Source organism: Carassius carassius, chromosome 37 (assembly GCF_963082965.1).
Source record: "Carassius carassius chromosome 37, fCarCar2.1, whole genome shotgun sequence".
NCBI classification, from domain to species: domain Eukaryota; kingdom Metazoa; phylum Chordata; class Actinopteri; order Cypriniformes; family Cyprinidae; genus Carassius; species Carassius carassius.
In genome coordinates, this window is record NC_081791.1 from 2,838,211 (window position 1) to 2,866,026 (window position 27,816).

The 27,816-nt window shown below is 38.6% G+C and overlaps 1 protein-coding gene across 1 annotated transcript; it reads left to right on the forward strand.

Moving 5' to 3' along the window:
• si:dkey-96f10.1 (6-phosphofructo-2-kinase/fructose-2,6-bisphosphatase) lies at positions 1 to 27,774 on the forward strand. Its single transcript, XM_059527165.1, has 14 exons — positions 1 to 158; positions 2,123 to 2,248; positions 8,398 to 8,494; positions 10,519 to 10,585; positions 11,522 to 11,596; positions 11,981 to 12,037; positions 12,273 to 12,394; positions 12,500 to 12,707; positions 15,553 to 15,699; positions 15,850 to 15,954; positions 17,430 to 17,559; positions 24,394 to 24,456; positions 24,549 to 24,613; positions 27,313 to 27,774. Exons 1-14 carry the CDS (start codon positions 104 to 106, stop codon positions 27,370 to 27,372), a joined length of 1,377 nt encoding a protein of 458 aa, XP_059383148.1. The 5' UTR covers positions 1 to 103; the 3' UTR covers positions 27,373 to 27,774.
• The last annotated feature ends 42 nt before the right edge of the window (positions 27,775 to 27,816 follow it).

Below are 27,816 nucleotides of genomic sequence, written 5' to 3' on the forward strand. Positions count from 1 at the left end.
AACGACGTAATCATGACTAGTGAATATTCAAGTCACCAGTCTTCGAGCAGTATGGTTGGCATTCTGTCTGTATGTGTGGTATTTGTGTTAATGTGTGTTATTAATGGAGCGTCGTGAGAAAGCCGTCATGAGAAAGAGAACGCGCTGCGAGAGCACAGGTTAGACTGAAATACATATCTATGAGCATGAGATACTGCATGAAAACTGCGTTTTCAATACTCTCGCTCTCTCTCTCAGACACACACACACACACACATTTGTTTCACTAGGAGGACTTCCATCGTTTTTATATCAAGTTATTGGTATTTTCTATTGCCTAACCCGGCCCCTGCCCCTAAAAATAACCATTTACAGAAACCTTTGCATAACACTATATTTAAATAAAACATATCTGGCCTATCTGTAAAACTTTTTAACTAGTGAGATTCTGCTTTCTAGTTGGTTTTTATCATGTTTCACTACATTAGTAAGGACATTTTGGACCTCACAAACATAGTCAAACCTTTACACACATACATTGGTATCTGTGCTGGCAGGGCTTTGATGTCTTCTTACAAATGTGTCAAATGTGTTATGGATAAACACACATCCGGACAGAGAGCATCTGTCTGCTGTGTTTGAGTTAGAACTATATGAGCAAAAAAGTCAGAATGTACGTACACTAGTATTTTAAAAAATACTTTATTATTATTATTATTTTAAATGATAGTTGCTGTTTTTTATTTATTTTAAATTAGACCGTATCTTCATATTTCTGGGAATTCTAGATGAATTGACTTCTACTCCATGTCGATGGAAAGAATGCCTTATTTTTAATGATTATTTTTAGTGGCATACTCTCGCCTGTTTTGTGGTGAATATGTGTAGGCTGTTTTTGTGTGACATTGTGTCAGGTGCTTGATGCACCTCCTCCATCAGGGTTCACCAGTTCAAATACACATCTGCTTCAGAGTGGACAAGGCTACACATACATTCTTAAGAGAAGACTTCAGCTCTACTGGTCTCTTTGTGCACTTACCATACTCAGACACAGCTGTCTCAAACATGTATCAAATTGAACTGACACAAAATCCTCTGGAGAAGATCTGGGTGCCATGGGTGAGCAGTAGGTTGAGACGGCGAAGAGGCTGTAAGTCATACGTCTAAAGAAACATCTCTGTCTCATTCCTCACTCTATTTCTGTGGTCTTATCAAGTTTTAAAAGTAGGCTATCAGTTAACTACACTGTTAAAAAATGTATCTTGCTAAGTGAACTTTTTAAATGTTTCTTTGTAAAACATTTGAAACAACTTTTATTTTAGACCTCTGTAAACTATTTTTCATTAAACCTTTATATTTATGGGACTCCCTAAGTGAGAGATAAGAAAGTATATTGCATAGTTTCAGAACTGGTTTACACCACTTGTGGAAAAACATATTGGATCCATAGCCTCCTTAAAATAGTGATTTGTGAATGTACAACAACACGAATTAAAAAGGCCAAAGTACTATTGATGCTTTTACTCTAACATACGATTATATAAAGATTTATTTCCCATTTTCTCTGTCCTCTTTTTACTGGACTCTTTAAATGATTGATTATCTGTCTGTTTTTTTTTTAATCATTATAATGTTATATGTAAAAGAAAATAAAAAGTAGCTCACAAAGAAAGTTTATTGCATAGTGAAACCACTTTAAAATAAAATCATAGATACAGAGGATATTTCCTAATACTAGAATTTGTTTGCAATTATTTTTAATAAAATATCAGTTTTGTGTTTGTTTTGTGTGTTTTTTAATGGTGTTTGATGCAATGTGTTACAGTTTATGTCCTCAGGGCTGTTCACCTCACTGAAGTCCAGTTCACTACCCTTTGCACACACACAAACAAACACAGAGACCACTGATACAAGAGGCATGAGTACAATATTTTCACTGATGTGAATTACAATGAAATGAGTGGGAGTGTAAGCAATGTTTCTTTATCTCCATTGAGATCAGTTTACAAAATCCATTATAAAACCATATCAAATGATGAATTTGTTTCTGTATGACAATGAAATATTAGACTAATATCTAGTGTGTTTAAAATTGATGAGTTTTTGTTTGTGTTTTTAGACATGTTGTGTGTGTTTATTTCAGCATCAGTACCACAGTTCACCAACTCGCCCACCATGATTGTGATGGTTGGTCTGCCTGCCCGTGGAAAGACCTACATCTCAAAGAAACTCACACGCTACCTCAACTGGATTGGAGTTCCCACCAGGGGTGAGAATTATTACACATACTGTAGAAACATTATATGAACTAATCAATTAATCAGATTAGCAGGTAAAGCACCAAATCTTCTTGTACACATTACAACCTCTATTCGAAAAAGGTTGGGACATTTTGTAAAATGCAATAAAAATCAAGAATCTGTGATTTGTTAATTCTCTTTAAACTTTATTTAACTGACAAACATACAAATAAAATATCTCTAAAGTCTTCACAGACTGAGTAAATTGTATTTTGTAAATATAAACTAATTTTGATGTTGATGGCTGCAACAACTCTAAAGAAATGGGGCACAATGGGGAAAAATTTGTCACGTTCGGTGATACAAGAAACACGGAGAGATCCAAGTGCAGGTAAGATATTTATTAAGGGGCAATCCAAAAGGGTAAACAGTCCAGGCAGGGTCAAAACCAGAGAATCCAAATAAACAAGAACAGACAAAACACAAGGCAGGATCAAGACTATGGAATGACAAGACATTAGACAAGGACTCCGTGACACATACTCAGACAGACCGGGTATAAATACAGTCGTGGCCAAAAGTTTTGAGAATTACATAAATATTGGAAATTGGAAAAGTTGCTGCTTAAGTTTTTATAATAGCAATTTGCATATACTCCAGAATGTTATGAAGAGTGATCAGATGAATTGCATAGTCCTTCTTTGCCATGAAAATTACCTTAATCCCAAAAAAACCTTTCCACTGCATTTCATTGCTGTCATTAAAGGACCTGCTGAGATCATTTCAGTAATCGTCTTGTTAACTCAGGTGAGAATGTTGACGAGCACAAGGCTGGAGATCATTATGTCAGACTAATTGGGTTAGAATGGCAGACTTGACATGTTAAAAGGAGGGTGATGCTTGAAATCATTGTTCTTCCATTGTTAACCATGGTGACCTGCAAAGAAACGTGTGCAGCCATCATTGCGCTGCATAAAAATGGCTTCACAGGCAAGGATGTTGTGGCTACTAAGATTGCACCTAAATCAACAATTTATAGGATCATCAAGAACTTCAAGGAAAGAGGTTCAATTCTTGTAAAGAAGGCTTCAGGGCGTCCAAGAAAGTCCAGCAAGCGCCAGGATCGTCTCCTAAAGAGGATTCAGCTGCGGGATCGGAGTGCCACCAGTGCAGAGCTTGCTCAGGAATGGCAGCAGGCAGGTGTGAGCACATCTGCACGCACAGTGAGGCCAAGACTTTTGGAAGATGGCTTGGTGTCAAGAAGGGCAGCAAAGAAGCCACTTCTCTCCAAAAAAAACATCAGGGACAGATTGATCTTCTGCAGAAAGTATAGTGAATGGACTGCTGAGGACTGGGGCAAAGTCATATTCTCCGATGAAGCCCCTTTCCGATTGTTTGGGGCATCTGGAAAAAGGCTCGTCCGGAGAAGAAAAGGTGAGCGCTACCATCAGTCCTGTGTCATGCCAACAGTAAAGCATCCTGACACCATTCATGTGTGGGGTTGCTTCTCATCCAAGGGAGTGGGCTCACTCACAATTCTGCCCAAAAACACAGCCATGAATAAAGAATGGTACCAAAACACCCTCCAACAGCAACTTCTTCCAACAATCCAACAACAGTTTGGTGAAGAACGATGCATTGTCCAGCACAATGGAGCACCGTGCCATAAGGCAAAAGTGATAACTAAGTGGCTCGGGGACCAGAATGTTGAAATTTTGGGTCCATGGCCTGGAAACTCCCCAAATCTTAATCCCATTGAGAACTTGTGGTCAATCCTCAAGAGGCGGGTGGACAAACAAAAACCCACAAATTCTGACAAACTCCAAGAAGTGATTATGAAAGAATGGGTTGCTATCAGTCAGGATTTGGCCCAGAAGTTGATTGAGAGCATGCCCAGTCGAATTGCAAAGGTCCTGAAAAAGAAGGGCCAACACTGCAAATACTGACACTTTGCATAAATGTCATGTAATTGTCGATCAAAGCCTTTGAAATGTATGAAGTGCTTGTAATTATATTTCAGTACATCACAGAAACAACTGAAACAAAGATCTAAAAGCAGTTTAGAAGCAAACCTTTTGAAAACTAATATTTATGTAATTCTCAAAACTTTTGGCCACGACTGTACACAGAAGGTAATGAGGGAACTGGAGACAGGTGGGGACTAATCAATTAACCCAAACAAGGAGGAAGGTGACCAAATAAGGGAACAGAAGGTTCATAAAGTGACAGACACTTTACCCAGACACTGTGACAGTACCCCCCCTCTACGGAGCGGCTCCCAGACGCTTCACGACAAGACACAAAACAGAGACCAGGAGGGAGGCGGACAGGTGGAGGCTCAGGGGGAGGGACGGAGGGCCAGACTAACAGAGAGGAACAGGGACAGGAGTGAACACAAAAACAAAAAACAACATGAAGCCCCCCAGGGCAGAGCAAAAGACCACCACGTCCTAGTGGTCGAGGCCAGAGTCCTCCAGGGGGTAGCGGAAGACCACCACACCCCTGTGGTCAAGGCAGAAACCCTCCAGGGCGGAGCAGAAGACCACCACAATCGTGTGGTCAAGGCGGGAGCCCTCCAGGGCTGAGCAGAAGACCACCACATCCTTGTGGTTGAAGCCAGAGTCCTCCAGGGTGGAGCAGAAGACCACCACAATCGTGTGGTCAAGGCGGGAGCCCTCCAGGGCGGAGCAGAAGACCACCACGTCCGTGTGGTGGAGACCGGAGTCCCCCAGGGCGGAGCAGAAGACCACCACGTCCGTGTGGTGGAGACCGGAGTCCCCCAGGGTGGAGCAGAAGACCACCATAACCGTGTGGTCGGGTCAACAGGAGGATGAGTCTGGTTGGGCAAGTCTGAAACAAAGAATCTGAACAAGTTAAGAGTAGCCTCTGTGGCCATGACAGGATCAGTCGGGCGCTCTGGGAGTTCCGCAGAGGCGAGGAAAGACTCTGGTCGGTCAGCCGAGACGTGACGAGGCTTTGGAAGTTCCCCAGAGGCGTGAAGAGACTCTGGTAATCCAGCTGAGACGAGGAGAGGCTCCAGTAGTTCCATGATGTTAGGACTGGAATCCAGAAGATCAATGCTGACTTGACTTGGTGGCCTGGCCCTGCTCCTTAAGATCATTGGTGACTTGCACTTGTTCATGGAGATCATTGGTGACTTGCACTTGTTCATGAAGATCAATGGTGACTTGCCTTTGTTCTTGAAGGTCAACGGTAACTAGTCCTGACTCTGGAGGGTCCACGGTAACTAGTCCTGACTCTGGAGGGTCCACGGTGACTAGCCCTGACTCTGGAGGGTCCACGGTGACTAGCCCTGACTCTGGAAGGTCAGCGGTGACTGGCCCTGGAGGGTCATCGGTGACTAGCCCTGACCCTGGAGGGTCATCTGTGACTAGCCCTGACTCTGGAGGGTCATCTGTGACTAGCCCTGACTCTGGAGGGTCATCTGTGACTAGCCCTGACTCTGGAGAGTCAACTGGAACCTGACTAGACTCTGGAGGGTCAGGTGTGACTGTCATCCTGTGCAGCGGTGTTAGGCAAGCAGCCATCTTGGGCCATGACTCTGGACCGGTGGCCAACTTGGGCATTGGCGCTGGGTGAGTGGCCATCTTGCGCTGTGGCACTGGACTGGCAGCCATCTTGTGCTGTGGCGCTGGATTGGCGGCCATCTTGGGTCGTGGCGCTGGCTCAGCAGCCGTGACGTGAACAGTCTTGGGCATTTCTAGGATCTTTGACAGCATGGATAAATACTCCAAGAATGAGTCAGCGGCCATCTTGGGCGTTGGCGCTGAGCTGGCGGCCATCCTGCATCGTGGCACTGGATTGGTGACCACTTTGTGCTGTGGCGCTGTGCTGGCGTCCATATTGCCTCGTGGTGCTGGGTTGGCGGCCATCTTGTGCTGTGGCGCTGAGCTGGCGGCCATCTTGTACTGTGGTGTGAGGCTGGCTTCCCTCTTGCCTCGTGGAGCGGGGTTGGTGGCCATGCACCCCAGCGGCGCTGGGTTGGCGGCCATCTTGTGCTGTGGCGCGGGGCTGGCTTCCATCTTGCCTCGTGGCACTGGGCTGGCGGCAATCTTGTGCAGTGGCACTGGCCCTGCAGCCATCATGGGTCGTGGCGCTGGCCTTTTCCATCCGCCATGGTGAGACGGCGGCTCTGGTCCCTCCCACATGAGGGAATGAGGGAACTGGAGACAGGTGGGGACTAATCAATTAACCCAAACAAGGAGGAAGGTGACCAAATAAGGGAACAGAAGGTTCATAAAGTGACAGACACCGTGGGAAAGGGAGACATCTAGTGGAAACCCAGGGAACACAACCCAGACACTGTGACAAAATTATGGTCAAATCTTGCGTTATAGAAGACTTCAGCTGCTTATACAAAGACGATACCTTGCTGCTGTAGCACATGTAGACTGAGAACTGGCATTGTATTGATCTAATAACCATGGACTTCCCATGAAAGACCTCCATACCATGACAGATATTTATTTTTGCTTCTGTCACTGATGAAAGTCCGGATGGTCCCTTTGGTCTTTGGGACTGAGAACTCGAAATCCATTTTTCCCGGAAACAAGTTGAAATGTGGACTCATGAGTGCAGCACACATGACTATCTAAGGTCTGGTCCAGAGAACCTGGTGGCATCTCTACATTTGATGTACAGCTTTCTCCTTGCGTAACAGAGATTGAAGCTGCATTTCTTGAAGCAGCAGCAGACTGTGGTTAAGCAGTTTTCTGAATTACTCCCGAGCCCATGTGGCTATATTTAACACCGCAGCATGACGGTTTCTTATGCAATGCCATCTGAGGGCTCAAAGGTCACAGACATTAACCCAAGATTTCCTGCCTTGCCCTACATGTACTGTGATTTCTCTGGGTTCCCTGAACCTTTTCACAATAAGGTGGTGAAAGACCTAAACTCTTTGCGATTTTCCATTGGGAAATGTTTTTTTACTTTATTTGTTTGACACTCATCCCATGAAATTTGTCAAAGTGGCTTTGCTTGCAAAGACTGAAAGCTGCCTTTTACACCCAAATATGATCCCCTTAACTATTACCATTTCACCTTCTTATTGTGGACTGTTTCAACAGATTAACTTGGATATTCTATCCACCTTATTTTTCTGTTTTCTGTCAGTGTGCGAGACTTCCAGTTTATAAACCGCAGTAGGGAAACAACGAGAAGAATAACAGTAAAGTAAAGGGTAAAGGGGTTTGCACTACAAACCAGTGTGTTCATAATTAGGATAATACATTAAAATAATATGGTAAGACACCAGTTTGAAATATCAGGCTGCAAAACAAGGTTTTTATACAGCTAATAATAGCTGGAAGCAGGTGACACCGAAAGCCACATACAAGTCATCAAGTCATCTTTATTTATATAGTGCTTTTAACAATACAGATTGTGTCAAAGCAACTGAACAGCATTAAATAGGAAAACAGTGTGTCAATAAAAGCAAAAAGGCAGTTCATCATTGAATTCAGTGATGTCATCATTCAGCTCAGTTCAGTTTAAATACAGTAGTATCTGTGCAATCAAGTCAACGATATCGCTGTAGATGAAGTGACCCCAACTAAGCAAGCCAGAGGCGACGGCGGCAAGGAACCGAAACTCCATCGGTGACAGAATGGACAAAAAAACCTTGGTAGAAACCAGGCTCAGCTGGGGGGCCAGTTCTCCTCTGACCAGACGAAACCAGTAGTTCAATTCCAGGCTGCAGAAAAATTATTAAATTTACAAAATGGCCATGACTTCTTCACAGGAAAAATAAGGTGGATAACCATTTCACTTTTATTTTGCTTCTGTTCCAACTTTTTTGAAATGTGTGTTGCAACCATCAAAATCAATATTTAAAAATATATATTTAAGCTGGTCAGTGAAAACTTTGGATAACGGTTTCTTTTAACTGACCAAATAGCACAGTTAGTGGTTGATACATGTCATTTCTGGCTAATATATTGGTAGATATTAGAAATATATATGTTTTTGTTGGCAAAATAATATGGTTATTTCTGGAATTTTCACTTTTAATTGGGCAAATTTGGCAAAATGTTTGGTTATTTTTCAAGAAGTCCTAAAATATGTATATTTAACTGTGCCTTGGTTGTTAAAATCAAGTCATGCAGCGTTACTTCTTGCACTATACATTATCACTAATGTGAAACTATTTTAACAGTGTTTAATGTTGGACAGTACCGCAGAGATGCTGTACGTGCCTACAAGAGTTTTGAATTCTTCCGCCCAGACAATGAAGAGGCCATGAAAATTCGCAAGTGAGAAACTCAGGAGTTTTTATCCAATCATTATCACCTAAACAAGAGTTATTAAGCTGTTTGTCTATATACCAGAAAGGCTATGATTCAGCCAAAGTTCAACTTTGAGTCAATGTGGCAGTATTTGTTTCTGAATCCATAATTTGATTGAATGATACTGTGTTTCTAATAAAGATTTTTCTTTAAAAATACTTTTTATTGTAATAATGTATGTAATGTAAGCTGGCGAAAGGGTCTCTGAAAAATCTTAACCACTGAGAGCCAGTTGCACTAGACTTCCATTTTGACTTCCTTTTGAGTTTCTGCTTGGTTACAGGGATGCTCACTTGCAACTGGAATTCACCCTATATCAGTATACCATTCACCCAATCTGATATAAGCAGCAGAACTAACAGTTTTATCAACTGTATTGTACGGTTGTATAGTCATGGACAAAAGTTTTGAGAATTACATAAATATTAGTTTTCAAAAAGTTTGCTGCTAAACTGCTTTTAGATCTTTGTTTGAGTTGTTTCTGTGATGTACTGAAATATAATTACAAGCACTTCATTCGTTTCAAAGGCTTTTATTGACAATTACATGACATTTATGCAAAGAGTCAGTATTTGCAGTGTTGGCCCTTCTTTTTCAGGACCTCTGTAATTCGACTGGGCATGCTCTCAATCAACTTCTGGGCCAAATCCTGACTGATAGCAACCCATTCTTTCATAATCACTTCTTGGAGTTTTTCAGAATTAGTGGGTTTTTGTTTGTCCACCCGCCTCTTGAGGATTGACCACAAGTTCTCAATGGGATTAAGATCTGGGGAGTTTCCAGGCCATGGACCCAAAATTTCAACATTCTGGTCCCCGAGCCACTTTGCCTTTGCCTTATGACACGGTGCTCCATCGTGCTGGAAAATGCATTGTTCTTCACCAAACTGTTGTTGGATTGTTGGAAGAAGTTGCTGTTGGAGGGTGTTTTGGTACCATTCTTTATTCATGGCTGTGTTTTTGGGCAGAATTGTGAGTGAGCCCACTCCCTTGGATGAGAAGCAACCCCACACATGAATGGTGTCAGGATGCTTTACTGTTGGCATGACACAGGACTGATGGTAGCGCTCACCTTTTCTTCTCCGGACAAGCCTTTTTCCAGATGCCCCAAACAATCGGAAAGGGGCTTCATCGGAGAATATGACTTTGCCCCAGTCCTCAGCAGTCCATTCACTATACTTTCTGCAGAAGATCAATCTGTCCCTGATGTTTTTTTTTTGAGAGAAGTGGCTTCTTTGCTGCCCTTCTTGACACCAGGCCATCTTCCAAAAGTCTTGGCCTCACTGTGTGTGCAGATGCGCTCACACCTGCCTGCTGCCATTCCTGAGCAAGCTCTGCACTGGTGGCACTCCGATCCCGCAGCTGAATCCTCTCTAGGAGACCATCCTGGCGCTTGCTGGACTTTCTTGGACGCCCTGAAGCCTTCTTTACAAGAATTGAACCTCTTTCCTTGAAGTTCTTGATGATCCTATGAATTTTTGATTTAGGTGCAATCTTACTAGCCACAATATCCTTGCCTGTGAAGCCATTTTTATGCAACGCAATGATGGCTGCACGCGTTGCTTTGCAGGTCACCATGGTTAACAATGGAAGAACAATGATTTAAAGCATCACCCTCCTTTTAACATGTCAAGTCTGCCATTCTAACCCAATCAGCTTGACATAATGATCTCCAGCCTTGTGCTCGTCAACATTCTCACCTGAGTTAACAAGACGATTACTGAAATGATCTCAGCAGGTCCTTTAATGACAGCAATGAAATGCAGTGGAAAGGTTTTTTTGGGATTAAGTTAATTTTCATGGCAAATAAGGACTATGCAATTCATCTGATCACTCTTCATAACATTCTGGAGTATATGCAAATTGCTTTTATAAGAACTTAAGCAGCAACTTTTCCAATTTCCAATATTTATGTAATTCTCAAAACTTTTGGCCACGACTGTACACATTTTCTGTGTTTTTTTTCTTTCTTTCTGTAAACTGTGTGTTTAGAGCGTGTGCTCTGGCGGCGTTGAAGGACGTCTTTTGTTACTTCACTCAGGATCATGGACAAGTGGCAGTAAGTGACAGCATACACACACGTGCTCACCTAAACATGGATAATTTACTGATGTTATACAGAAATCAGTGATTTGAGAAGGGATGTACAGACACTTTATCTTTCTCTGAACAATTAACACTAAAGCTGGTAAGGCAATAAGTGTTATCATAGTAGTTTAATGCTCCAGTATACTCCATTTAATGCTCCTGTGTGTTTATACACCCCCTGCCAAATGTTTGAAATAATTATGATTTTAAAATATATAAAAAAATAAATAAATAAAAATTAAGTATGAAGTCGTTTATGCTCACCAAGACTGCATTTATTTAATAAAAACAGAGTAAAATCAGTAACATTTTAAAATATTATTTTGATTTAAAATAACGGGTTTCTTGTTTTATTATACTTTAACATGTAACATTCATTCCTGTGATGCAGCTGAATTTTCAGCAAACTTGGTTATAACAACCATGACCTGAGGGTACAGTATGTAAGCAGTTTCGACACAATGACACATATTGGACAAGAGATGTGAAAAATATAAATTTTTAAGGTCTCCTTAGATTCAGTACAGCAAACCAAGTGGAACAGTGGAAGAGCTGAACCATTTTGCATCTGTTTTTTATTCCCTGGTTCCCACAGAATCCCATAGTATATGTTTTTTGACACACCCATTTTGTCTGTTGGCCACTAGTATTCATATTACAAGTTATTTTATTGATGTTTTTTTTGAAACCATTTTTGTTTAGTGTCTTTATTTGCTCATTTTCATTTGCTCCCTGCCATTGCCCGGCTATTCAATTACTTCTGTTGTGCTTGGGCCCTAATTGCTGCTTAAATCTATTTTGGTTCTTATTATGTTGAAAACAGTATATTTTTAAAGCAGCAAAATCTTTAAAGAAAAATTAAAGGTTTTTAATGATGGTATGACTAATTCAGCACATTTATGTTCAGGTCTTTGATGCGACCAACACAACAAGAGAACGTAGAGAGGTGATCCTCGCCTTTGCTAAAGAGAATGGCTATAAAGTGAGTGAAAAAGGTGAACTGATGAATTACTATTCATCAAATTAATGGTAACACTTTAGATTAGGGAACCTGTGTTAACTTGTTAGCCAAAAGTCTACCCTAAATAAATTTATAATTTGCTGCTTGTTTGTAGTAAGTAAAGTTATTGTAGTAATAATGTTAAGGTATTGGGTGGGATTAAGGAATTTAGAATATAGCCATGTATTAAGATGTTCTTTATAAGAAATAATAAACACCCAATATGCATGCTAATAAGCAACTAATTAATAGTGAATAATGTTTATTAATCTAAAGTGTTACCAAATTCCGACCTAATTTCTTGAGTATATTTAGTAAATATTTCCACATTATATAACTTTTAAAGTAGGTTTGTCTTTCTTGTAGGTGTTTTTTGTTGAGTCTCTTTGTGATGACCCAGAAATCATTGCAGAAAACATCAAGGTGAAGAAACTTTAAAAAGAACGTTAAAAAGTTAATTTTTATTTTTTTTACTTTTTATTATTGATCTTTGTGTTTTATTGTGGCTGTATGTATGAGCAGCTTTTTAATGAGGTGCATCATTTTAAAATATTACCTGGTCAATTGTCTGTATTGGAGTAAATATTTGTTTTGTTGGCAAGTCTTTAAACAAACATACATGCCCTTCTTTCTATAAAAGACCTTTGTTTATCTGCAGCAAGTGAAGCTGAGTAGTCCTGATTATGTTAACTGTGATAAAGAGGAGGCTGTGACTGACTTCCTTAAGAGAATAGACTGCTACAAACTCACATACGTTCCTTTAGACGATGACAAAGACAGGTGAAGTATTGTCACGCTGAGTGAATTTGACAAACATGATTGTATGTTTGACATGACTGTAGTGGAAGTCCTCACCATTGCTGTCCTCTCTCTTTGTGTCCACAGGAACTTGTCATACATTAAGATCTTTAATGTGGGCAGTAGGTACCTGGCTAATCAGGTTCAAGATCATATTCAGAGCAGGATCGTCTATTATCTGATGAACATCCATGTCACACCTCGCACTATCTACCTCTGTCGTCATGGAGAGAGTGAACTCAACCTTTTGGGGCGTATCGGAAGTGACCCCGGCCTCTCGACACGTGGAATGAAGGTTAGTGTAAATCTGATTAAAATAATGCAAATAGTGTTGAGCAGGGCTTTTAGACTGAATTGCTGGCTATAACGTTTTAATGAATTATTATGTTTATTGTTACTACTAATGTCACTACTAATACCATAATGAAGAGAGGTGTTCTACTTCTTTCCTTCGTCTTAATGCTTCTTGAGTGAGGTATTTGACATTTCTGTTTATATAACATTAATTATATTTATAAGGGATTTATATACATTTTTATTTTATCCAATTTTAAATATTTTGTCTGTCAAATAATTACCTGTAAATTCTATTACAAAAAAAAAGTAACATCACACAATGTTTAGGTAAGCTTAAAAAAAAGGGAAGCTATTTTTAGGGCAAGAATTTGGTAAATGCAAACAAAACTCTTCAAATAAATTAATGTAAGACTTAAATGGCCTCTGAATAATAGCTAAGTTCTGTCATAAAACTCTAGATTGCGCAGACTGACAGGTCATTAAGGCAAACCGATCATATACAGCATTTAACTACTTGGCACAATTTGATTGATTCAAGTTGCATACACTGCCAAAGTGCTTGCTGCTTTGCATTTAAATACTAGAGCACATCACAGCGTGCTCTCAGGGTTTCTCTGAAGCCCTCCTCTTTCCCCAGCTCCACTTGTATAGATCTGCTACGGGTTGTTATAAATGCTATTTGTGCAGCAGCATACTTTTAGGTGTACTTTGCCTTGTGAAAGTGTTCATAACTCTATATTTTTTCACATTTTGTTATGTTGCTACTTTGTGTCAATCTGCTTTAAATGTACTTTTTCCCACATCGATCTAAACTCCATACACCATAATGGTAAAGAAAAAAAAATTGGTTGGTAAGTTTTACCACACTTCGAGTGAAGTTAACCTGTGGCAAATTCAATTGAATGGGTATGATTCGGAAAGGCACACTCATCTTAATAAAAGGTCTAACACCTAATAATGCTCATCAGAGCAAAAACCAAGCCCTGAGGTCAAACAAACCTCCTGTAGAGTTTAGAAAGAGGTCTGCATCAAGACACACAACTGGGGAAAGGTTCAGAAAAAAAATTCTGCTTCATTGAAGGGTCACAGAAGCATGTAGTCTCTGTTACACTTAATGGAAGAAGTTTGAAACAACCAGGACTCTTTCTAGAACTAAACATCATGACTCAATCCTTTCCTCAGTGAAGACAAATGAAAACACACTTGGAATAAGCAAAAAAGCACATAAAAAGGACCCTCAGACACTGAGAAACAAGATTCTCTCGTCTGATGAACCTCAATTCTAAGCATCATTTTTGAAGGAATCCAGCTCTGCTCATTCCCTGCAGAGTACGATCCCAAAGGTAAAGTGTGCTGGTAGCAGCCTAATGTGGTTGGGCTTTTTTTTTTCAGCAGCAGGGACTGAGGAACCAGTCAGAGGAGAAGAAAAGATCAATGCACCAAAATATTGAGATTAGAAGCCTGCCCTCTGAGAAATACTGAAAATATTGTTATAAATTGAAGCAACACCTCCCCTTTTACCTTTTCGACGCGGCACATATTTATAACAGTAATCTTGTGGGGTAGAATCATTTAAAATAATGTAATCATCTGGTTTTAGCAGTGTTTTGACCAGCGACTATGTCACAATCACAGTCACCCAGTCACCCTGCTGCAGAGGCTATGTAACTGGAACCAAACAATGTACAGGACTAGTCCCATCCAAAGCTGTATCTACAGCCCTCACATTCTTACTGTACTCAATTAAAGTTGGGATGAGTGTCTCTAATTCTGAAATCTTCTCTGGCAGCCTAAATATTTCCCTGAATTTATCACTTGTGAATCCCTCATTGTCGACGTAGAGAAATAAACTATACATGTGGCAAGTGGTGCAAATAACAATAGAAGGAGAAGAAGACATTATTCAACATGATTGATGAATGATACTGACTTACCATTGTTGTATGATGAAACGGAGCTAGAGAGAAAAGAAAATGGAGTGAGAAACAAAGAAGAAAACAGCAATAGATCTGATTAGCTATGCGGATGACAAGCTAACCGGCTAACACGCTGCACTCGCTGTTTTAGAATAAAAGCGAATGATCAAATTAATCAGATTAGTTTGATATATAAAATCAGAAATATGGTGGGAATTAAGTTATATGTTATTCCTTTAAACAACAGAGAGTGATAGTAAGATAGAGATTCAACAGAAAAGCGAAGCTACATGGAGCTACAATCGCAAACCATTCAGTAGCATGGCCACAGTCACGCTGAGACATTCCCATAGCATATTTTCTTACACAGTGTGAGTTCCCTCAAAAGGGAACTTTTCATCTATTTATGTCAGATTGCATAAAAGATGTGCAAAGTTGGGATCCTTGAGTTGTACACTGTCAGTGGGTTATGGCTATGTAACTGATCACCTAATATTTGCCTAAAGCAAGGTTGCAGAATTCAGTTCCGGGAGTCTTTATTTTCTGGATCAGGTTTGTTTGATTATGGTTGAAGCTAAACTCTGCACCCCTTGCCTAAAGATTATGTTGGAGGCACATTTGAATTGAGAGCTGTAAGAAAAGCCTCAATTCACATAGTTTCAGAGCATCACATCATAACATTGAATGCAAGTTTTTCCATTCATTTGTGCATTTATTATCCTTTTTTTCATGAATGTTTGAATTTTAATTTGACTGCCCTAAACCCTACCCATAATAGTATAGAGATTTGTGGTGGACTGATTTAAGTGGAGCAGTAACCCACCTTACTTGTCCTCTTCCATGTCACCCCTAATAAAATTACCTGGCAATGCCCTAGAAACATCCATAACCTCTGCACAGCAACAAGCTAAAAATATTTTTTGTCAGTTTGCTGAAGCTCTAGGCACATACATCAGGGGTCAGTGCATCCTGGACTTGAAGATCTGGACCAGTCACATGAGGAGAACGATCCAGACCGCAGAGGCAATTGGAGTGCCTTACGAACAGTGGAAAGCACTGAACGAGATTGATGCTGTGAGTCTAGTCCTGTTTCTTGTGACACATTTGACATTGTAAGCATTTGCTGATTTTAAATCCCAGGCAGTAGCCCTTTGTTTTGGTTCTTTTGCAGAATGCATTTGTGTCTTCTTGACTGAGAGATATTTGTCATGTGTTCATGTGCAGGGTGTGTGTGAGGAGATGACTTACGAAGAGATTCAGGATCACTTTCCTGAGGAGTTTGCTCTCAGAGACCAAGACAAATACCGGTACCGCTATCCAAAGGGTGAAGTGAGTATATGTCATGGCAAGAAAAATTTGAAATTTATAGGTTACACGCCAGTTGTAAATGTTGTTGGTTCACTGCTGGAGTTTGCATTTATGCTATCTCTTGTGGAAAATGTATTGAACTTTGATGATGCATAAATTTCAACAACAAATAAAGCAAATGACTCTGGGTTTAGTTTTTATTAATTATGATAATTATTCACCAGTATGAAAATTACACCTCCTTGTTATCATAAAATAGTCTTTAATTAGTGATATATTATTATCTCTCTGATCACCAACAATAACTTGTTAATAATGTAAATCAACAGAGTAAAGTCCAAACACAGACTATGATCGTTAGGCTATTACATTTATACATGAATGAAGAGCTTCCATCTTCTCACTCATGTGTAGAGGAGCTACATCCCCGACTTCAAATTTATGTATGGTTCAGTTTCACTTGTTTTAAATAATTCAGATTATATGTATATTTTGCCTAAATGAAAAAAATAAATTGTGAACCGTGTATTCACACAAAACATGTCATCCCAAAACAAGACAACACAAAAGCACACGACTAATGAAAAGCCACACTAGCCATGTGCTACAGGATTAGATTGCATCTTTTTAAGCATAATTGAAATTTAAAATATGTCCCAGCCACTGCTACTTCATTACAAGAATACACTACTGATCCAGGAACAATAATTTAGAATAATAACAATTTAAAATGTAATTTAAATATAATTAATGCTGTCACGTAACAAATCTGCTTCAAAGATAAAATTAAATGAATTGCTAATTACAACACTGAAATAAAAATGTAAAGCCTGTACAAATTCTAGAAAACGTGAATCATGTAAAAAAAATAAATAAATTACAGTTCACATTTCATTTATCTATTATAATATATATGTATATTTGTTCGCTTGTACTTATAAAGGTCCAGAAATGTGTAAAGTTTTTTGTCAGGTGTCTTTTTTAATTATATGATGAAAATACGTTGCTGTCTTGCCGCCAGCCAATCGCTGCATTGCTGATTGTGGTTTTGAGTATCAATAATCTGCCCTTAATTGGGGACATGAGAATGAGCAGTAATCTTAGAAAACCTAATCCAGATATATCAATCAAATCTGCAAATTCATTTGAAGAACCAAATTAGCCAAAGATCAGTTATCGAGATTAGAAGATCTGGCAAGTGATGTATGAAGAACTGCTCTGTGTGTGTGCACTTCGGATGGGTTAAATGTAGAGCACGAATTCTGAGTATGGGTCACCATACTTGGCTGAATGTCACGTCACTAAGAATGGACCCCTGTACTGCAGCCAGCAACCAGGAGGCAATCAAAATGTTTTGTCTTCACATTTGTGAGGGTGGGGTGAGCTATCCTCTGAATTTTTTTAGACCAGGTACACAATTGATCTGAAATGACAGTGAGGTGTTTTTATGCATGTTTTATTTGTATTGCAATGCTTGTGTTTTTGTGTGTGTTCAGTCCTACGAGGATCTGGTTCAGCGTTTAGAGCCTGTAATCATGGAGCTTGAGCGGCAGGAGAATGTTCTGGTCATTTGTCATCAGGCTGTCATGCGCTGTCTGCTGGCGTACTTCCTAGACAAAACTTCAGGTAGAGAAAGTCTTTCAGAACATACTACTGGAACATTACTCCAATACTTGAGTAGTTCAGTTGCAATCAAAAGACTGCGAACCCTTTGGAACGACCTGGATTTCTGTATTGATTAAAAAGTGTTGTGATCTTTATTCAAGTCCACACATCCTATCCATGTACTCTGGAGTTTGTTACTTAGGTTTGAGCATTAGGCCTATCATTATTTTCTCACAAGCAAACAAACTAAAAACTATCCAAATAATTTGATAGTTTCCCTTATTCATTCAGGCTTGAAAGAAGGATTTGTGACAATTACCACAGCCTAATTACATCATAAAAAAAAAGTAGACTTGGGACACAATTTGAATTACTCCACAAAAATCCTTTTTAAAATTGCTACCAGAGAAGTTCATAAATCTCTTTTTGGGAGGACTGAACCTATTAAATATGTGAATTAACTGCCAAAGCAGCGCTTTACCTTTATCTGGTAGTTCTGTTACTAAACGTGTCTGTACTTCTGGAAATTCACTGATTCTTGTCAAACAACAAACTCTTCAGTCACCATGGATTACGTTCAACTGCACTGTGCATCCAGGCTTGTTCTCCAAGTTTAGATTAGCCCAACAGAAGCACACTTCATCACTCCACAGAACACATTTCCATCATTCCTGAGTCCAAGTCTTTATGCCACTTGAATCTGATGCTTGGCATTTTATGTACATGCTAATATGCAGAGGTGGACAGTACATTTGGAAGTGGACAAAGTACATTTCCAATACAGTACTAACAGTACATATTGTACTTAAGTGCAGTTTTTGAATCTGTGATTACTATTTTTTCTGAAAATTTATGACTTTAACTTCACTAATTTAACTACGACAAATATCGCAAATAAATGAATCTTGCTGTTTTGTTAAAGCAGTGTTGCTGTAGTAAAGCTATACAAGCTACAGTTGTGTTGCTGGGCTTTAAATGTAAAAAAAAAAAGATTTTCTCTTCCTATTTACAGAAATTTCAGTGTCCATTCGGTTCAAATTGGGATGAATGGTAGATGTGTGCACTGCCAGAGCTATATGAGATCACTACCATGCTGCTTTTGTGGGGGTCGGTAAGGGTGTTAAATAATAATAATAATAATAATAATATACATACATATCATACATATATATATATATAGTCAACTCACTTGTTTCATTTCTATAGTCAAGTCAAGTCACCTTTATTTATATAGCGCTTTAAACAAAATACATTGCGTCAAAGCAACTGAGCAACATTCATTAGCAAAACAGTGTTTCAATAATGCAAAATGAGAGTTAAAGGCAGTTCATCATTGAATTTAGTGATGTCATCTCTGTTCAGTTTACAACCCGAATTCCGGAAAAGTTGGGACGTTTTTTAAATTTTAATAAAATGAAAACTAAAGGAATTTCAAATCACATGAGCCAATATTTTATTCACAATAGAACATAGATAATGTAGCAAATGTTTAAACTGAGAAATTTTACACTTTTATCCACTTAATTAGCTCATTTAAAATTTAATGCCTGCTACAGGTCTCAAAAAAGTTGGCACGGGGGCAACAAATGGCTAAAAAAGCAAGCAGTTTTGTAAAGATTCAGCTGGGAGAACATCTAGTGATTAATTACGTTAATTGATATCAGGTCTGTAACATGATTAGCTATAAAAGCTTTGTCTTAGAGAAGCAGAGTCTCTCAGAAGTAAAGATGGGCAGAGGCTCTCCAATCTGTGAAAGACTGCGTAAAAAAATTGTGGAAAACTTTAAAAACAATGTTCCTCAACGTCAAATTGCAAAGGCTTTGCAAATCTCATCATCTACAGTGCATAACATCATCAAAAGATTTAGAGAAACTGGAGAAATCTCTGTGCGTAAGGGACAAGGCCGGAGACCTTTATTGGATGCCCGTGGTCTTCGGGCTCTCAGACGACACTGCATCACTCATCGGCATGATTGTGTCAATGACATTACTAAATGGGCCCAGGAATACTTTCAGAAACCACTGTCGGTAAACACAATCCGCCGTGCCATCAGCAGATGCCAACTAAAGCTCTATCATGCAAAAAGGAAGCCATATGTGAACATGGTCCAGAAGCGCCGTCGTGTCCTGTGGGCCAAGGCTCATTTAAAATGGACTATTTCAAAGTGGAATAGTGTTTTATGGTCAGACGAGTCCAAATTTGACATTCTTGTTGGAGATCATGGACGCCGTGTCCTCCGGGCTAAAGAGGAGGGAGACCTTCCAGCATGTTATCAGCGTTCATTTCAAAAGCCAGCATCTCTGATGGTATGGGGGTGCATAAGTGCATACGGTATGGGCAGCTTGCATGTTTTGGAAGGCTCTGTGAATGCTGAAAGGTATATAAAGGTTTTAGAGCAACATATGCTTCCCTCCAAACAACGTCTATTTCAGGGAAGGCCTTGTTTATTTCAGCAGGACAATGCAAAACCACATACTGCAGCTATAACAACAGCATGGCTTCGTCGTAGAAGAGTCCGGGTGCTAACCTAGCCTGCCTGCAGTCCAGATCTTTCACCTATAGAGAACATTTGGCGCATCATTAAACGAAAAATACGTCAAAGACGACCACGAACTCTTCAGCAGCTGGAAATCTATATAAGGCAAGAATGGGACCAATTCCAACAGCAAAACTCCAGCAACTCATAGCCTCAATGCCCAGACGTCTTGAAACTTTTTTGAAAAGAAAAGGAGATGCTACACCATGGTAAACATGCCCCGTCCCAACTATTTTGAGACCTGTAGCAAAAATCAAAATTGAAATGAGCTCATTTTGTGCATAAAATTGTAAACTTTCTCAGTTTAAACATTTGCTATGTTATCTATGTTCTATTGTGAATAAAATATTGGCTCATGTGATTTGAAAGTCTTTTAGTTTTCATTTTATTAAAATTTAAAAAACGTCCCAACTTTTCCGGAATTCGGGTTGTAAATAGTGTCTGTGCATTTATTTGCAAACAAGTCAACGATATCGCTGTAGATGAAGTGACCCCAACTAAGCAAGCCAGAGGCGACAGCGGCAAGGAACCGAAACTCCATCGGTGACAGAATGAAGAAAAAAACCTTGGGAGAAACCAGTTGTGGGGCCAGTTCTCCTCTGACCAGACGAAACCAGTAGTTCAATTCCAGGCTGCAGCAAAGTCAGATTGTGCAGAAGAATCATCTGTTTCCTGTGGTCTTGTCCTGGTGGTCCTCTGAGACAAGGTCTTTACAGGGGATCGGTATCTGGGGCTCTAGTTGTCCTGGTCTCCGCTGTCTTTCAGGGATGTAGAGGTCCTTTCTAGATGCTGATCCATCTGGTCTGGATACGTACTGGATCCGGGTGACTGCAGTGACCCTCTGATCTGGATACAGACTGGATCTGGTGGCTACGGTGACCTCGGAATAAGAGAGAAACAGACAAATATTAGCGTAGATGCCATTCTTCTAATGATGTAGCAAGTACATAGGGTGTTATGTGAAGTGTTCCCGGTTCCGGTTTACCTAATTAATGCAGCCTAAAAATCCTTTAACGGATTTGGATATTAAAAGCATATTAGTATGTTATGTGTAAGCCAGGTTAAAGAGATGGGTCTTTAATCTCGATTTAAACTGCAAGAGTGTGTCTGCCTCCCGAACAATCTTAGGTAGGTTATTCCAGAGTTTAGGGGCCAAATAGGAAAAGGATCTGCCGCCCGCAGTTTATTTTTATATTTTAGGTATTATCAAATTGCCTGAGTTTTGAGAACGTAGCAGACGTAGAGGATTATAATGTAAAAGGAGCTCATTCAAATACTGAGGTGCTAAAACATTCAGGGCTTTATAAGTAATAAGCAATATTTTAAAATCTATATGATGTTTGATAGGGAGCCAGTGCAGTGTTGACAGGACCGGGCTAATATGGTCATACGTCCTGGTTCTAGTAAGAACTCTTGCTGCTGCATTTTGGACTAGCTGTAGTTTGTTTACTAAGCGTGCAGAACAACCACCCAATAAAGCATTACAATAATCTAACCTTGAGGTCATAAATGCATGGATTAACATTCCTGCATTTGACATTGAGAGCATAGGCCGTAATTTAGATATATTTTTGAGATGGAAAAATGCAGTTTTACAAATGCTAGAAACGTGGCTTTCAAAGGAAAGATTGCGATCAAATAGCAGACCTAGGTTCCTAACTGATGACGAAGAATTGACAGAGCAGCCATCAAGTCTTAGACAGTGTTCTAGGTTATTACTAGCAGAGTTTTTAGGTCCTATAATTAACACCTCTGTTTTTTTTCAGAATTTAGCAGTAAGAAATTACTCGTCATCCAGTTTTTTATATAGACTATGCATTCCTTTAGTTTTTCAAATTGGTGTGTTTCACCGGGCCGCGAAGAAATATAGAGCTGAGTATCATCAGCATAACAGTGAAAGCTAACACCATGTTTCCTGATGATATCTCCCAAGGGTAACATATAAAGCGTGAAGAGTAGCGGCCCTAGTACTGAGCCTTGAGGTACTCCATACTGCACTTGAGATCGATATGATACATCTTCATTCACTGCTACGAACTGATGGCGGTCATATAAGTACGATTTAAACCATGCTAATGCACTTCCATTAATGCCAACAAAGTGTTCAAGTCTATGCAAAAGAATGTTGTGGTCAATTGTGTCAAACGCAGCAATAAGATCCAATAAAACTAATAGAGAGATAAAACCATGATCAGATGATAAGAGCAGATAATTTGTAACTCTAAGGAGAGCAGTCTCAGTACTATGATACGGTCTAAATCCTGACTGGAAATCCTCACATATACCATTTTTATCTAAGAAGGAATATAACTGTGAGGATACCACCTTTTCTAGTATCTTGGACAGAAAAGGGAGATTCGAGATTGGTCTATAATTAACTAGTTCTTTGGGGTCAGGTTGTGGTTTTTTGATGAGAGGCTTAATAACAGCCAGTTTGAAGGTTTTGGGGACATATCCTAATGACAATGAGGAATTAATAATAGTCAGAAGAGGATCTATGACTTCTGGAAGCACCTCTTTCAGGAGCTTAGATGGTATAGGGTCTAACATACATGTTGTTGGTTTAGATGATTTAACAAGTTTATACAATTCTTCCTCTCCTATAGTAGAGAATGAGTGGAACTGTTCCTCAGGGGGTCTATAGTGCACTGTCTGATGCGATACTGTAGCTGACGGCTGAATGGTTGCAATTTTATCTCTAATAGTATCAATTTTAGAAGTAAAGTAGTTCATAAAGTCATTACTGCTGTGATGTTGGGAAATGTCAACACTTGTTGAGGCTTTATTTTTCATTAATTTAGCCACTGTGTTGAATAAATACCTGGGGTTATGTTTGTTTTCTTCTAAAAGAGAAGAAAAGTAATCGGATCTAGCAGTTTTTAATGCTTTTCTGTAGGATAGGTTACTTTCCCGCCAAGCAATACGAAATACCTCTAGCTTTGTTTTCCTCCAGCTGCGCTCCATTTTTCGGGCTGCTCTCTTTAGGGTGCGAGTATGCTCATTATACAATGGTGTCATTGTGGTTTCATTAACCTTCCTTAAGCGTAAAGGAGCAACTGTATTTAAAATGCTAGAAAAAAGAGAGTCCATAGTTTCTGTTAAATCATCAAGTTGTTCTGAGGTTTTGGATATGCTAAGGAATGTGGATACATCAGGAAGATAACTTATAAAGCAGTCTTTTGTGGGTATAGGTATTTAACATTCTAAAAGCTCTATATTCTAAAGATATACTACAGTCTAAAATTATTAGATTAGATTATTAGTTGGTTTTATTATATTGTTGGTATTGAAAGTATTACATACAATAATAATAAAGCAGTGCACTGACATAAAAAAGGTAATTTACTTTTGGCACTTAAGTACTTTTATAAGCAAGTCCTTCTGTACTTTTACTTCAGTAAAAATCTGTCTTTACAACCTCCACTTGTAATGGAGTAATATTCGACCAGCAGTATCTGTACTTTCACCCAAGTAATGGATTTGTGTACTTTGTCCACATTAATTTATTTGGATCCCCATTAGCTATACCCAAAAGCACTGCTAGTCTTCCTGGGGTACACACAACACTTAAAATTCATACATTATTACATACATATAAAAAATATTAAATACATTTTTCACATTCCATGAGCACCAATTTAATCATTTCTTCAACCTTTTAATATATAAATCACCTACTATGAAACTTATTGCTCATTCAAATAATTCTTATGCCTCAACTATCTATAAATACAATAATACAGTGTGCCTTCCAAAATATTTTTTCCATGTTATAATAATTAATGACCTTGGTAAAAAAAGTACATGATTTCACTGCCCTATATAGTACTGTACATCCAAGAGAGTTAGTTTTAGCATTGGGGAGTAAAGATCTACTCTCTGTTGCTCATCTAGTTACATACTCATGTGACTGAACATTGGATTGAACTGGTGACTTTTTACACACTTTTATGCACCTGCACTTGTTGACCCCATTCTGTGCCTTTACCCCAATGTATCCTAAAAGGTGGTGTATATTTAAGCAGCTACAAGAAAATTTGGTAGATTTTGTGATTCTGCTAAATAGGATCCACCAACTGTTAAAATCAGGATACGCGGTAATGCTTAGTCAATGTCTTCGGTGAAAAATGTAACAGTACTACTGCTTGTGTGTTATTAGTTGGATTGTGTTTGTCTGATTAATCAATAAAGAAATCCAGGTAAGAATTTCACACACATTTTGCATGTCACTTTTACAACATTGCTTGGATAGAAAACTGTCAGTCGAGGGTGTACATGTACATTTGGCTGAGTGTTTTAATGACCTGATGTTCCTCCAGAAGAGCTGCCTTATCTGAAGTGTCCTCTGCATACGGTGTTGAAACTCACCCCTGTTGCCTATGGTCAGACTCTCTTAATCTCTTCTGAAATATAGCTTTTAAAATATAGATCAGTTGGATCATAAAATTATCTGTTTTTTCTAATGTATTTGCAGGCTGTGATGTTGAGTCTATTTTCCTGAATGTTGAAGCAGTTAACACACACAGAGACAGACCTGTGGTGAGCACAGTAATACTTTCATACTGTAATGTTTATCAATTAAAGAGCAGTCAATAATTTTACAACAGATCTTCAACAATGCCATTTTCGTTCAGTTCACTTATTAGTACAAAACACAGAATAATAAAGTAACTTTTCCATCTACGTTTAAGAAGTATTTCATCTTATTTACATCTAATTAAAAGTATTTGCCTTTGATGATATAAAAACATTAATCTTTTATTTTGCGACTGTAATGGTTGATTTTAATACATTTGACTCTGACTTAGTACAATTTATCTTAATGGATAATCAGAGAATAATTTGGTATAGCTTTTTTAAAGATATAGATTAAATACAAATGGTTAGAATTTTTTTTCCACAACAGATAACTACAGTTATATTAAATAATAAATAAATACAATAAATACAGACTAAAAACTGTAAATCTAAGAAGTTTTGGGAAATTGCATGAGGGGAAAAAAAGTGTTTTAATGCATAGCAGTCTATGATGGGCAGTATTCAAAATTCAGTATCCTGTGAGTAAAACTGATTAAACATGAATGTATTTTCTGTTTATCCTCTTACTGTATTCATGTTATATGTTTTTAAATTGTTCGTTTTTAGTTTTTAGTCTTAGGGTAAAAAAAGCTATTGACATATGTTGTATCATGGCTGTAGGATTTGCTACCATTCACATACAAAGGAATTAGTGAGGGTCAGATCCTGATGGTGGATTATGGGGCCTTGCTCATTTCTCCAAATCATCCCAGAGGTGGATTACACTTTAGTTATGGGACCAATTATTACTATAAACTGAATGTTAACTATGACTTTTCCCTGAATAAACTCTTAATTTGCTGGTAGGATTTATACATTATACCAATAAACAGCCAATATGCTAGTGATATGCATGCTAAAAAGCAACAAGTTAATAGAGAGAATTGGTCCCTAAACCAAGGTGTTACCAGAGGTGTTTAATGGGGTTCAGGTCTAGTCTTTGAGCAGGCGAATTCTTCTTTCAAATTTTCATTGTCAGCTTGTGCATAAGTACAATTGTGACAAATTAGCATTGCAGTCAGAAACTGGACTATACCTTAACCATTGTTTTCCTTAGAGGCACCACAAACAAGTGATTTACTTGGGCAGATAATTTTGTAAAATCCAAATAAAATGTACAGATCTTTATTAGAAAATGTTTAAATGTTTTTTATGCGTGTTACCATTAGCAACAATCCTTAAACAGTCCTTAAAGGGGTCCTATTATGCTCTTTTACAAAGTCTTGATATTGTTTTGGGGGGTGTACTAGAACAGGCTCTCATACTAGGTTGTTCGAAAAACACATTAATTTTATAAAAATATTTACATAATTAAAACTCCTCTCTCACCAGTCTAGCATGAACAGCTGGAATAATTCCTGTAACAAATGTAGGCCCGCCTTCTGAAATATGAAATGTGCTGTGATTGGTTAGCTGGGTCAGTGTGTGTTGTGATTGGCAGCACTCGGCATCTGGTCGGGAAATGTCATGCCCCTTACCATAGCCGCCTGCTGTTAGCTCCAGTTTAAATATTGGAAAATCAATTCAATTTGAGCCGATTTAAACCCGGATGATTGTAATCACTCTTAAGTTTGTCTGTCTTGGGAAAGCTAGCGTGTCTCCAGCATAGTGATAACACTTGTTTCCTTCTCTAGTGCAGCTCAACCAGGTCTCATCCCATTTGTCAATATTTGTGATATCACAAATCCCGTAAAATATGTAGTCTAAACGATTCGTTTGTTGTAGTTTTTGAAAAGGTATATCTGTTAAATATCTAAATTTGAAATGGACTTTGAGCTTTGCAACTGCAGATCTTTTTTATGCTCATACTGTACAGCAACATTACAGACTAACTTAAGTTGAAAAAGCATAATAGCACCCCTTTAAGACACTTAGTTTACAGTCAAATGAGTTTTTATGTCACAGTTACAATAACTTAGGACAGTAAAGAGACCTTTCTACTGACACTGAAAAACAGCAGAGGAAAGATATTCAGGGTTTCTGCTAACCTGTGTTAACATTCGTTGGTCCTGCTGCAGGGGGCTTGAGAACTGCAGAGCAATAAACTGCAATGTCTGTAATGTAAAGTAAGCCAGGGAAGGACAGCTGGTCATCCTTGTAATGCCAGACCACATGTGACCATATGAACCCCCAGATGTATTTGAGGATAGACAAGTGCTTGGTGAAAGAGTGAAGTAAAATCTCACAGCAACAACTGGCAAATCTTTCTCAGTTCATTAAGTTCAAAGTACATAAAGCCTGGACAAACCACATACTGACTGCTACTTTTGATATTGACTCCCGCTCTGGATCTTTTTATGTTCATTCAGATATTTACAAAAATTCTGATGAAAAAAAGCAGTTGAAATTGGGAAAACATCTATATGTAGAAAATTTTAAATGTAAATAATTCATTATGATTTACAAATTAACCAAACGAATCACACATTAATCACACATAATTTTTTCAAAGTTTGAGTAAATAGTTTATATTCATCATATTGTAATCTTGCATGAACATATAACAATAGTATTTGGCACATCATTATTAGAGAACTTACAAATGCATTTACAAATGTTAATTAAAGCACATTTTATCCTCTCCTTTTTAGCAGCCTCCTGTCTTTGTCTTAGATGTGGGTTTATGTGATACTGATCATCATCTTGTTGTGATGTTTCAGAATGTGGCTGTGGACAGAGATCCAGAGGAGGCTTTACTGACTGTACCAGAACACGACTAGACAATACCACAAGAAATACACCAGTTCAGTTCTCTAAATGATTTCATATATTTGTAGGGCCTTCTGGCCTTGGGAATAATTGTTTAAAATTTGCAGTAATATTAGGGCGAGTGGTGTTATTCACCGTCAACAGTGTGACAGTGTAACTCAGATTTTGTATAAAATTACATAAGTGAACGAGAAATGCCAACTATTTTAGATTCAGTTAATTAGATCTATACATTCATGTCATTATAAAAATGTATTAGTTATGGAAGGTGTATGTGTAAAGTGAAAGATTAGAAGGTCTAATTGTGCATTTGTTATGATGTTCCTGCTTTATGAGCCAAATTACTCTCAGTCCAGAGACATCACCAGATCATATCTCTCAAAACTGCAACTCATTAAAAGTGAAGACAGTAATTTTATGTTGTGTTGTCTTATATGAGTCTAAAGTGTTGTATT

Excerpts from the sequence above, each read along its gene's own strand:
- si:dkey-96f10.1 (XM_059527165.1), top strand. The coding sequence starts at position 104 with ATGGAGCGTCGTGAGAAAGCCGTCATGAGAAAGAGAACGCGCTGCGAG. Across the intron at positions 17,560-24,393 it reads CTTCCTAGACAAAACTTCAG|AAGAGCTGCCTTATCTGAAG; the intron begins GTAGAGAAAGTC and ends ATGTTCCTCCAG. Across the intron at positions 24,457-24,548 it reads ACTCACCCCTGTTGCCTATG|GCTGTGATGTTGAGTCTATT; the intron begins GTCAGACTCTCT and ends ATGTATTTGCAG.